This window comes from Anser brachyrhynchus, assembly GCF_964034855.1.
Source record: "Anser brachyrhynchus genome assembly, chromosome: 20".
Classification (NCBI taxonomy): Eukaryota; Metazoa; Chordata; class Aves; order Anseriformes; family Anatidae; genus Anser; species Anser brachyrhynchus.
The window spans coordinates 11,928,649-11,940,835 of NC_137713.1; the positions used below are offsets into that span (position 1 = coordinate 11,928,649).

At 52.8% G+C, this 12,187-nt stretch overlaps 1 protein-coding gene across 1 annotated transcript; it reads right to left on the reverse strand.

Annotated features, from left to right (window-relative positions):
• Window positions 1-3,515: 3,515 nt before the first annotated feature.
• Window positions 3,516-11,693, reverse strand: LOC308180939 (E3 ubiquitin-protein ligase TRIM39-like). Its single transcript, XM_080563390.1, has 8 exons — window positions 11,284-11,693; window positions 10,894-11,008; window positions 9,252-10,448; window positions 8,562-8,657; window positions 6,613-6,843; window positions 6,464-6,486; window positions 5,803-5,915; window positions 3,516-5,046 (listed from the first exon to the last, which is right to left on the reverse strand). The coding sequence occupies exons 3-8, from the start codon at window positions 9,675-9,677 to the stop codon at window positions 4,475-4,477; spliced, it is 1,461 nt and encodes a 486-aa protein (XP_080419516.1). The 5' UTR covers window positions 9,678-10,448; window positions 10,894-11,008; window positions 11,284-11,693; the 3' UTR covers window positions 3,516-4,474.
• Window positions 11,694-12,187: the final 494 nt, after the last annotated feature.

Here is a 12,187-nt window from a genome sequence, read left to right on the forward strand (position 1 = left end):
ACCCCGGGTACCTCAGCTAACCACTCACCACTGTTCTGGGAGCCCGCAGGGAGTCCTGGATTGCTCACGTCTTTCTTGATCTTACAGCCACCCACGCGTGACAGCTCAGAGCAGCCCTCGCAGAGCGTGCGAGGAACGCTGTGCTCCCGTTAATCCACACCCCCGGGCACAGGGGTGTGAGCCAAGCCCACACCAGCAAGGCAAAGGCAGCTGTCGGCATGCAGCAAGTTGGAGGCAGCCCCCAGGGCCTGCAAGCAGCACCGAGCACATGGAGGAAGCGTTCCAGGCCCTCTTCAGGGCCACCACGTCTGGCAGAAGAGGAGGCGGCACACCAGAGGGCACTGAGCTGGTTTGCAGACAGGGTAGGACGTGGCCCCCTGGGAAGGGGCTCATGGGGGTCACGGGTCTGTCTGGACTCAAACAGACCGAGACAAGAGCAGTGGCCTCAGCGGTTTCAGAATTTGTGAACTGCCAAAGGAGAGACTCATCCTGAAAACAGTGTGGCATTTACTGCATGTTTTGTGCAACATGTAGTTCACGTCCTGAGAGTCAAAGCTTTTTGTGTTCTGTTGTGGAGCAGGCTTTTAGTACATTTTGGAATGCAACAGAGTATCATGTTTTCCAGTAGTACTGAACCATATTATTTAAAGGAAAATCTAATACTTTTTTTAAATAAACATTTTTTATGAAAGCCATGTGAAAGCCTAAATGTGAACCAAATTATCATAAAAATAACATCATGACTATAATATCTCTATGTGTTTGTTGTTTACATCACCCCACTGTGGACACAGGCATTCTGAAGGAGCTGCAGATCAGATCCCAGCACTGCACAGCAGGAGGAGCTGTGCTGTGCTAATGGAGATACCATTGACAGCATTGGGGGTTCGTGGCCTGATGCTTTTCCATCTCCACTATTTAGGCTCGGGAGCACTGGCTCCGTGCTGGCTCCCCTGGCTCCCCACCACCCCAGGGAAGGGGGCCCTGGTTCACCATGGGTGGGGAGACTCCGTCCTCCACCCAAAGCTGCGAGTCTCCCCCATGGCAGCACCGGGACAGGGGTGGAGGAAGGGAGGCAGTGGCCCAAGCCAGTGAGGAGAAGGGCAAGCACAGGAGTAGGCACGGGTTCAGGGTTTGGCGGCAAAGGTACAACCCAAACTCAGAATCACCCGAGCTGCTGTGGCCACTTGCATTGCCATACCTGGAGTTTTGCTAGAGGATGTTGCTCCTGAACTCAAGCGTTGGCAGGAGGCTCTTCACAGATAGCGAGGGGAGGACAAAAGGGAATATCAAAGCCCTTTGAGTTAGAAAACCCACCTTGGAACATCCTGACTGATCCCAATAAGCTGAGATACTGGAAAGAAAAGAGTAAAATTTCTGCAAGTGTTATCTGGGCTTATTAACCGTAAATTTTAAGCCAGATGATTCACAACTTTTAAACATCAGGGAAGTAATGGTGGATGGTTTTTCATGCTGCAGTATAACACTTTCCTTAAGTAAAGTTATATCCCTGGCTGCCAGGGCTGAATACACAGAAGTATTTAGTGAGATGATGAAATGTAATACTAGAAATGGTGTCTGATTATCACACTGTCAGCGATGGCCAACAGAAAGCAGAAATGGCAATTAGGATCTGAAAGGACATTTCTGCTCTGTTCTTAGAAAGAAGCAGACAAGCACTCACATTCACTTACGATGATGAAGCAATTTCCAGTATACTAGAAGAGAAAGAAGGATGTTAAAATTTGTTGAGAAAACACATTACTAGAAATGGAGGTCTGTAAATTTTACTGCTGAGAATCCCAGCTGGAACAAAAATAGCCCCTCTGGGTGACCAAACAGGATTCAAACCCTCAAAAAGTGACAAATCCACAGATTGCTCAGAAAGAACAGCTCACTGATCACCCATCTCCAAGCCATGTCCATTCACCAGAAGTGGCATCCTGAGGATGCCTTCAGAAAAAACAGACACCTTGAACAGGAGATCAGCCCTGGGACCTGCCTCAGCAAGAGGCAGTCTCAACCCAAAATGTCCTCGCAGAACATATGTATATACATATGTATACACCCATCTTCCTTTGGGATATGGAAATCAAAGGGAAACAGTGTGACTGTGATCACCCTGGTGCATACAGGCCAACCTCTTTAGTAGTAAATACTCTATGTCTGGGTGTGAAGGTCACCAGCTTGCTTGGTGATGGTCTGCAGGGGATCAGGAGCACAACCACCATGGGAAAACCCAGATGCTCAGGCCAGACCACACTGTGCTGTGTAACTATTCCACGTGGCCAGAGCAGGTGGTCTAAGCAGGACCTGGTCCTTGATGGGCAGGAGCTCTATGGAGGCCAGATCCAGGCAATAAAGGAGGAAACACAGGGAAGTGGCCTCAAGTTGCACCGGGGTGTGTGTGTGTGTGGGGCCCCCTCCCTGGTTATAATCCCCCCTGGTTATATTGGACATTAGGAAGAATTTGTTCATGGAGAGTGTAGTTAAGCATTGGAACAGGCTGCCCATGGAAGTGATGGAGTCCTCTTCCACGGAGGTTTCTAAAACACGTGTAGAAGTGTTTTAGGGACATGGCTTAGTGATGGGACTGAGTTGGCCAGGTTGGTGTTTGGACTTGATCTTGAAGTCTTTTTGCAACCCAGATGATTCTACGATTCTATAAAAGCACAAGCACTTCCACAGAGGAAGTGGGCAAGCTCAACTTGCCATGACTTAGAGAAACAACTTGTAAGCAGTTTTAGGAACAGCTCTAGCCTTAAACCACACTTGCCATCCATTCTGGACACCTCAGGGCAGATTGGTGTCAGCCCAGAGCAGTTTCTTAGCTGCAGATGATGCAGAGATTCCATCAAGTGGAAAAGTCTATAGCGCATTCAGAGTTATCTCATACTGTGGACCTTTACTCTCCTTCCTTAGAGAAGCAGATGCATGACTTCTAGGGATGCACTGGGTGTTGCGGTGGGGTGACCTCACATCCTTTCTGCTCAGCCATTCACTTTTTCACTGCCTATTTGCAAGACCTCTGTATCGTTGCATTTCCTCCTGCCTCTTCTGAAAAACCTCTTTGTCCCTCCTGATCTGTACAAGTGCTGTTCATCTGGCACCTTGCTGCAGTGACATCGCTCTTGCTTTCTGGACAGCTTCCATCCCACCGTCTCCTCCCACCCTGGTGACATTTAGCCTGGCCCCTTCCCAAATGCTGCCCTGCGCAGCAGGTTTCCCTGGCTGCCCCCAGCTGCCTCTGCTTCCAGCCCTCTGCCAAGCCCTCAAAGTTCATGTTCTTTCTATAGATTCTCAAGCCACATAAACTCTCTTTGTAAGACTTCCATGGAGGTCAAAAAAAGGTGTGAGGCCCACCAAGGCCCATTGCCTTTCCTGGGACGTGGCAGAGCTGGGACCATGCTCTCCCAGCCAGGCCCTCTTCTCTTCTGTGCAGCCTACAGAAGAGAGAGCAAGCAAATGAGGGGAGGTGGGTGAGACTCACCAAAAAGCAACAAAAAAAAGCCAAGAGGAACTACTGTGTTGGGTCCAGCACCATTTTTTACTAGGAGCTTCCTAATCAACATCGAGGACATCCCCAGAGAAACTGTACCAGGTATTTTAGATCATTCCTTATCCAAACACGTTTTATTCTAATTGAATTGGTCGCTAAATTAAGAACTTCTGTCCAACACACAGTGCAATACCCCCCCACACACATCCCCTTGCCTTCACCCCTGGTCCCAGCGACAGCTGAAGTGTGGTCAACTGCACAGGCAGCTGCTGCTATCGAACTCTGCCACCATCGTGTCCCACTGTTGCCACAGCAGGATCTCCAGAGCAGTGGCCTCTAAACTTTCCTGATTACAAATCCTTCTTGTTAATTTTTTTTAAAGCCCCCAGTATATGTGCATTTATTTATTTATAAATTATATACATATACTACTGAAGTTATAATATTTTCTTCCCACATCCGAACCCATCATCTTCTGAACCCCACTTGGGAGACCACTGCCCTGGTGGCCCCCCCTGGACTGCAGAGAGTCATGGCCAGCAGCATCCTTTGGACACCACACATGGTCCATAATCTGGCAACAAGCACACAGCAGCACCTTCTCTCCATGCTACAAAATTCAGTGCTGAGATGCTGGGTGTCAGCCAGGGCTCGGGGTTTACCAGCAGGGATGGATGCACCACAAAAATTGCACTGCTGACTGCTCAGGGCTCCCCACATCATCCCTTTATTGCCTTGTGTCAGTACAGCTCATACCAAACGCATGACAAAGCAGCACCCACCACCAGAAGCCTATGGGCAAGTGGCAAGACGGTGGTGGCCAACGGGTGCCCCAGTTCCAGCACAGTCCTGGCAGGAGCAGGGGCTGGTGGGGCCATCGCTATGTGCCCCCCATGCATACAGCTGCTGCCCAGCCATCACCCCCCTGCTGACCCGAGCAGCCCATCGGGCCCCCAGGTCTCTTCTTGCCTCCCATCACAGGACGATGCAGCCAGTCCCCTGCATGTCCCTCATCCAGGAGATCACCAAGGGCTCTGCATTTTTGCCCCCCAGGAAGGAACCCAGGTAAAAAAGAGGCCGGAGGTTCCCTGAGAACTTGTCGGTGAAGGTGTAAAGGTGGGAACGGTCGCTCACATTGTAGAAGGAGATTTCTCCAGCCTCGTAGTCCAGGAAGATGCCGATGCACCGGGGTCTGATGCTCGGGGTCAGACGGGAGACGGGACAGGTGAGGGCCTCATAGTTGCCACCATTTTGCAGCCGCAGCACCCAGTAGCCGTTGTTTGGAGAGAAGAGGATGTTGCCTTTCCGGCTGGCAGCCTCCTTGCACAGCCCTAAGCCCCACTCCGGCTTGTCTCCCACATGCACCTCCCAGTAGCAGCGGCCTGAGAAGAAGAGCTGCACTCCCAGCACCACCGGAGCTGAGCTAAACCTCCTGGGGTTGTCAAAGAAGGATACGAGCAGTTTCCTGCCCCCACGCCGCACGCTCTTGTGGTCCTCAGATAGGATAAGATCAGGGTGCGCTGTCTCAGGGTCTAGAGTCACGTCCACTGGTGTGAGAGAAGGGAGGAAAGACAAGCAGACTTCATGGGCAGGCTGGGTGTCTGCCACCGACATGCTGGAGTGCCCCAGCTGCAGCCCTTGCTGCTGGCTGTGTTTAATTGCTTGTGCCTGTGACTGCACAGTGCCTCGTGCTGCCAGCCCCAGCATGGAGAAGTGTGATTCATAAAATCATTTCAACTGTAAACCACATCAAAATATTTGGCACGGGACCGCAGAGCAAGAACAACCAGGGCAACCCAGCAGCCGGGGTACAGCTTCAGAAGCAATACTGAAAATAAGAGTTTGTGGGCAATGCTCTCCTAGGCATCAGGGTCACCTCCCAACCATCTGACACTAGAAGGAGGAAGGTGTCCTCACCATGAAATCAGCCTGAACCTACTGATATGCAAAACAGGACCATCTGGGCCAAACTTGTTGGAAAAACCTACAGTTAGCACTGGTGCTAACAAGAAAGCCTGATCTGACTGGGGCATGGTCTGAAATCATGTCATTAAAGAGGAGCCCAAGCATGGATGGACTCTGACACAGCCAGCATCTCCGACAGCATCTGAGCAGCAGATGGCACAGCTTCCCTCACGCAAACGTATCCTTCTCCAGAACCTGGCGGGACCAAAGGCTTCAGCCAGGATCACTCCCAAACCAGTGGCTCACCCATATGTCAGGGGTATGCAACACCTTCTTGTGTCCCAGGGTATGGGGGGACCAGGACTGTCTGCACCAGGAGCTGGAAGCAGCCCCCTCACCTTTGAACTTCTTCAGCATGTCCCTCATGCCCAGGCAGCGCTCCGGAATGCTGTAGTCCTCCTTCAGGGTCACAGACACAGCTTTAGGGGTCTGGAACTTCACCGCTTCACACCTGAAAGGACAGCAATGTGGGGGGCAACATCCAATGCCTACAGCACAGCTCCTGCTGCATTGTGGGGGCTTTCTAATGCCTTTCCTCTGGCTGCACAGATGCATCTCCTCCCTCAATCTCCTCTGTCATCCCAGAGCACTGCTCTTGGCAGCAAGCATGATGGGACCTTTGCTCTAGAGCTAAGTGGTGCACCAGAAAAGGCTCCCATGGAGCTGTGGTGCCACTGCCAGGCAGGGATGCCCAGGGCAGGAAGAAACCCAGGCCAGCCTGGCAGCATGCCCCTCGGGTGCAGACACATCTCGCATCTCACAGCCCACAGCACAAGGCAAGACTTCCAGGGTTCTCGGGCCCTAGGAGAAGAGGATGGATGGCGTGTTCTGCAGCCCACTCTGGTTCCAGTCCCCTCCCTTGTTAGCCCCAGGTCACTCCACCTCTGGAGGACAAATGAGACACTGGGCAGGGAGGACAGAGGGTGGATGGCACATGGACATCACACTGAGAGCCTGCAGGCAGCTGGGACTGTAGGAGGAACGAGCTCAGGTGCCTACCTGCTCAGGATGCATTTCATGTCCTAGAAGGAGAAGAGAAAGTCATTCTGGGTTTGTCACTCCAGCCTGGCCTCAGCAACCCATCCAGACAACAGAGGCCTTGGGGCTGAGGTCGGGGATGAGTTAGGGGGCTGGAAGCACAGCCTGACCTTGAGAAGCCCCTCATCCGGCAGGTGCATCTTCTCCTTTATCTCCAGGATCAGCTCATCCAGCAAGGACTTCTGCTCCATCAGCCTAACCACGTTTTCAGAGATCATCACTAGAATCTGCTTCTCCTCCTCCTCCAGCTTCTGAAGCAGCAGCTTCTCCTCAGCAGCCAGCAGCCGATGCAGCTTCCCAAACTCGCTCACAATCCTCTCCCGCTTTTTCTTTACTGTCTCCTTGTGATAGGAAAGATGCAGGGGTGAAGAGAGGAAATGTTAGCCAGACAGCTAAGTCAGAGCTATGCCCGGCATCCAGGAAACCGCTGCATTTTTGTGTGTGTTTATTTAAATGAAGATCCAAAAGAAAATCATTGTGCTTTTATTTAGGCAGAGTTCCCACTGGACATCTTCAGTTTACCAGCAGTAGGGCTTTGACCGCAGCAGTTCTGGTTGGGTGGACCTCCAATGCCCACTGGTGTCTCGGTGCAGCACAGGGGGTTGTGGGGGCTGCAAGGAGTTGCCATGGGGTGTCAGGCAGGGTTTTGTTAGGAGTGGTGCCATCTGCCTACCTTGGGAAGCCCCAGGGAAGTGCATCAGCACCCAGGGATGGGAGGGCTGGAGGGGAGCCGGGCAGGGCTCCCTGGATTGCTGAGAGCTCTCACTAATCCCAGGGCTGAGGAGCAGCAACAGGCAGGGGCTGTGGTGCTTTATTATTTTTTTTTCCCAAGCCCTGAAAGTTGTCATTTGGCCCAAAACTTGGAGCATGAAAGTTAAGCAACTCCTGAAAAACACGCTGGGGTTAACTAGGACCAGGAAGTCTCAAAGTCCAGAAGGTAATTGAAAGGAAACTGCAATGCATTTATTCTTCTGTCCAAGCACATGATTTTTCAGAACCTGACTCATGTATGCTTGATAAGCCAGGACTGTCAGACACACTTCCTCCCCAGCACTCACAAGGGACATTTTTTCCTTTTTACTAAAGCAGTCCAATCAGCCACTGGGCCAGAGGAAGCCGGGGGCAGCCGGGGCCGTGACCCCACAGCCCTGACTCAGGCAGGCGGGGTGAGGACCCAGCTCTGTCACAAGCCCTATCCCAGCCCATGCCAGTGCCTGAGGGGCACAGCAGGCACGCAGCAGCACCCCAAAAGCCCAGCACCCGCAAGCAGCAGACAGTGGCAGCTCTCACGGATAACTGGGAGAGCCCAGAGAAACCTGTTTTCCCTGCCAAAGCTGATTAATCATCAGCTCAGCTCAGGAACTCTCCATCCAGCAGTTTCCTTTCCTTTTCTGCAGTTACTTTTACTTTCCCGTCTAAACTGACTCTGTTTTGCTGGTGTCCTACTTCCTCAGGACTGCCTGGAGGCAGGCAGAGGTGCAGTAACTCAGCTATTCTGTTTTTGTAATAAAACCAATTCCAGTTCTTATTGCTGTGGGGCAGAGCTCTTCATGTGGTTCACTCCTGTTTCTAACTCAAGCAAAAAAAAAAATATATATATATATATATATATAACTGTTTAACTGGTGCACAAGCCCCCATGATTTCATCAGAGATGGTGTGCTGCTTTTTTTAAAGCATTTACAGACTTTTTAATATTTTTTGAGCCATCCACATTTACTGATCCTGGTTTCCATCCCAGTGGCATTGCCCACTGCAGTGGATACCTCACCCCTGCTTGGCACACAGAGCCAAGCAGGTTCAGCATGCTGGAAACTAAGCACTTTCATTGTGTGTGGGTCATTCACTCCATGGAGAAGGTCTTATGGCGCTGTCACTGCTTCTCATGCTGCAGCCAAGATCATCGGTGGATGTGGGTCCTCCACATGACAGCAGGACTTGGGACATGTCACAGCCCCAGAAAACTCAAAGCACCAGATAAGATCATTCAGGATTATTTTTTTTTTTAATTCCTAATGCCATCTAAGCTAATTCTTGAAGAATTAAACCAGGCACCTGCCTTGCACTCCTGCATTTTCATCTTTGTCACTGACTCACACTTCTTCATATCCTCTACTTCCTTGGAAAGATGTTCCAACACTTTCTGGAGTTTCACCTGAAAAGAGCAGAAACAGATCAGCTCGCCCCAGCAGCACCCGTCCTGCTCTGCCCCATCCCTCGGCCAGCGGCTGCCGGTGCCAGCAGGCAGCGAGGGGAGGGTGACCCTGTGCCAGGCGGTACCAGCCCTGGCACCCGGACACAGCAGCTGTGCCCTTTGCTCTGCTCGCCATGTTAACCCCCTCCGCACTGCATGGGTTTTCCACTGCTTTCTTCACTATTTAGCTTCAGAGAGTGAACCGACTGCACCCACCTTGCTGGGTCGCGGGCCAGCCAGCAGCGTGGTGCTGGGAGCGACACCTGGACACGGGGCTTGGGTGCCAGCAGCTCTGTACCCCACTGCTGAGGCAAAACATCCCCACAGCAGCACCCAGAGCCCGGCCTCCTCCAGGGGCAGGGAGCCAGGCTGCCCCCTGTATCCACACAGACGGGGGCAAGGCTGGGTGCCTCCCTTCCCAGCTCAGGAGGCAGCAGGTCCAGCCTCACCCCCAGAACGAGCAGCTGGGTGGCTTTACCACCCCTCCCCTGCCTGCCCGAGGCAGTGCCCAGGGCCGTTGCAGAGGGATGCTCCCGGCACCCCGGCCTCCCGTACCTTGTACACCTGTGCGGCCTCCTCGATGGGGTAGACGGCGTGGGAGCGGTGGTGCTGGGACTCCCGGCACACCACGCAGATGGCCTCTTCATCCACCTCACAGAAGAGCTTGAGGCGCTCGTCGTGCTGGGTACAGAGCGGGGTCCCTGGCGCCACGCCGCCCCCCAGCCCCAGCTGCCGGATGCTCTCCACGATGTTGGCAAGCTGCCTGTTGGGGCGCAGGCTGCTGCGGCGGCAGGGCGCCCGGCACTGCGGGCAGGAGAAGGGCGCGTCATTCCAGAGACACTTCTCCTGGCAGTGCTTGGTGATGCAGCCGCGGCAGAAGTTGTGCCCGCAGTCGACACTGACGGGCTCGCTCATGTACTCCAGGCAGATAGAGCAGATGGCCTCCTCCTGCAGCCGCTCCAGGGCTCCGGACAGGGCCATGGCAGTCTCTTCACCCGGGCAGCCCGGCCCACTGCAGCCCGGGGCGAAGACACCCACAGGCAGGCGGCAGCAGCCAGGGGCGGAGCGTGGCACCCAGCGGCACAGCCTGGGGCTGCGGCTTCCACGGGGCCCTCAGGGCTTAAAGTGTAAGGGAAGACCTGCAGGGACAGCGCAGAGAATCACGAAGCACCACGAATAACCCAGGCTCCGCAGCCAGCCCCCGTGGACTGAGGCCACCCTGGGCTCCCACAGGCCATGGAGAACGGTGGCACCTGGTCTGGTAGCAGCCACCAGGATGTTTGTGCAGCTGCCGAGGGTGGTGAGCCTACACCAGCCCCTCTGTGGGGCTGCCGGGAGGGTTGGAGCGCAGAGCCCTGGGAGCACTGACCCTGCTGCCGCCTACACGCAGCATCCTGAGGCAGCGTGGGAGGTGCAGGTTTTGATCATTTTTATTATCCAAAAATAACTGAAATACAATCAGTACAAATTAGAACAAAAAGTTTGCCTGAAAATAACAAATAAATTAAGATGCTTTTTCATGCACTTAAATAAACACCGTAGCAAACAGTCTACAAAATTCACAGGTGATAAGAGGACAGGGACATGTCTCATAGTTGACCACAAGAAGAGTTCCTCTGCAGAGGTGATGCTTGAAGGGAGCAGGGCGTTGCTCATCCACTGCCAGCCTGGTCCTTGTGCTGTTTCAGGATATTCTGGACCCACTCATCTTGGGGGTTGCCACAGAACGACTTGCCCTTGAATGTGGTGAATCTGCAGAAGGAAATCCAGTCAAAGGAGTTGGGAGAGAAGGGAGGATAGGGCAGGGGGACCGCCTGCTCCTTGCCACCAGGGAACCCCACCAAACCACACACCTCTATCACTGCAGAGCAGCCCCAGGGAAACACAGGGGGTGGGTTTAATGTCATTACAGGTGTCCTGCCCTCTGCCGTTTAGAGGAAAAAGCCACTTCATCCCCCAGCTGGCCTGTCTGGGACCCACTATCTTGGTGGGGGCAACCAGCAGAAGTTCTTTTGATTCAAAATCTAATGAAGACCAGAAGCTGGCTGTTTGGGACAGGGAGCTGGCCTCTCAGTTGTTTCCAGGCTGTTCTCCTAATGTGGTGGTTCCCCTGGCCAGGACAGGGTGTGCTGTGGGGTTTCATGGCACTGTCACCCATCTGTGGGGCAGCTCCCAGCATCTGGGCAGATCTACTCACATCACGCCTGGCTGGGGGCAGTGGATACTCGTGTACTCATACATTGTCACGTGTCTCGAGGGAAAATTTTTGCTCAAGTATTTGACACAGCAGGGACCGGAGAAGTTGACAGCAGCTGGAAGAGAAGTTTTATGATTAAACCAGACCAGGAAAAGTGCCATCAGGGAGAAGCAGGGTAACAGGACCAGAATGGCCCCACTGGAGGAGATGCTGCTCCCACCATGGTCTCCCACCACAGTCACCCTTTCCTCAGTAAGCCAAAGAGCAGCAAGATGTGCCTCTCCTTTCCTGCAGCAGATGCTCAGAAGAGAGAGCTGCCAAGCATTACTGGACCTAATATGGCAGAAAGAAAGAGTAGAGAATTTCTTGGAGAAGAGAGCTTGGACTCACCTGGAGAAGAGAGGACCTGGCAGCAGAGGGCAGCCACAACAAGAACAGCAAGGGCAGCTGTGGAGGATTTCATGCTCTTTGGTGGAGCAAAACTGTAGGAGTCAGGCTAGACTGTTGCAAAGGGCCTGTTGCTGTGACTGATGCAAGGATCCCTGGGTTCAGCCCACTTTATAAAGGGAATCAAGGCCGGAAACGTGTCGGAATTGTTGCTGAAAGACAACATGACACAATGGAAGAAGTGCTGTGTCAAGAAATGCTGTGTCAGGAGTGTGGAGTCCTGTACCGTACAGTGGAGGGAAGTAGTGTCTGGAGCCCTGATAAGCAGCAATGCCCTGATGTGGCAAGTAGAATATGATGAAAAGATACTATGAAAAGATAAAGAACAGGATATGACCAACTCTCTTTTCATTTCCCCAGACCAAATGGACACCTAGAATAGAAGTAATACCTAGAAGTAATGTTTCAGGAGCTTAGTAGATGGCCCTCTTGCCTAGAAGTCATGTGATGGCAATAGATGGAGAATAAGCATGGCTGCCATACACTTGCATTTCCTAGAACATCTGCATCATGGAAAAACTGGGGCCAATCCACTTCCCTGCAGCAGGGAAAGCCCACAAGTCAGGCCAGCCACCCCGGCTGCCTGCTCAGCGGGTCAGCAAGGCACACTGCTGACCCTGCCCGCTCACAGCACTGCCCTGCCGCGATGGGGCTTTCTCTGTGGGACCAGAACACCACCAGAATGCAGCCATGTAGAGCTGAGGGTACAGCATGTATCCTAAGATGAGGCTCCTTTCTTGTCCTTCCCATCATTTGCAGGAAGTCATTGAGTAACTGGTTCTATAACTACGGTGCAGTTCCGCAAATACCAGTGACAGCTAAAATAGCACTATGTTATCCATGGACA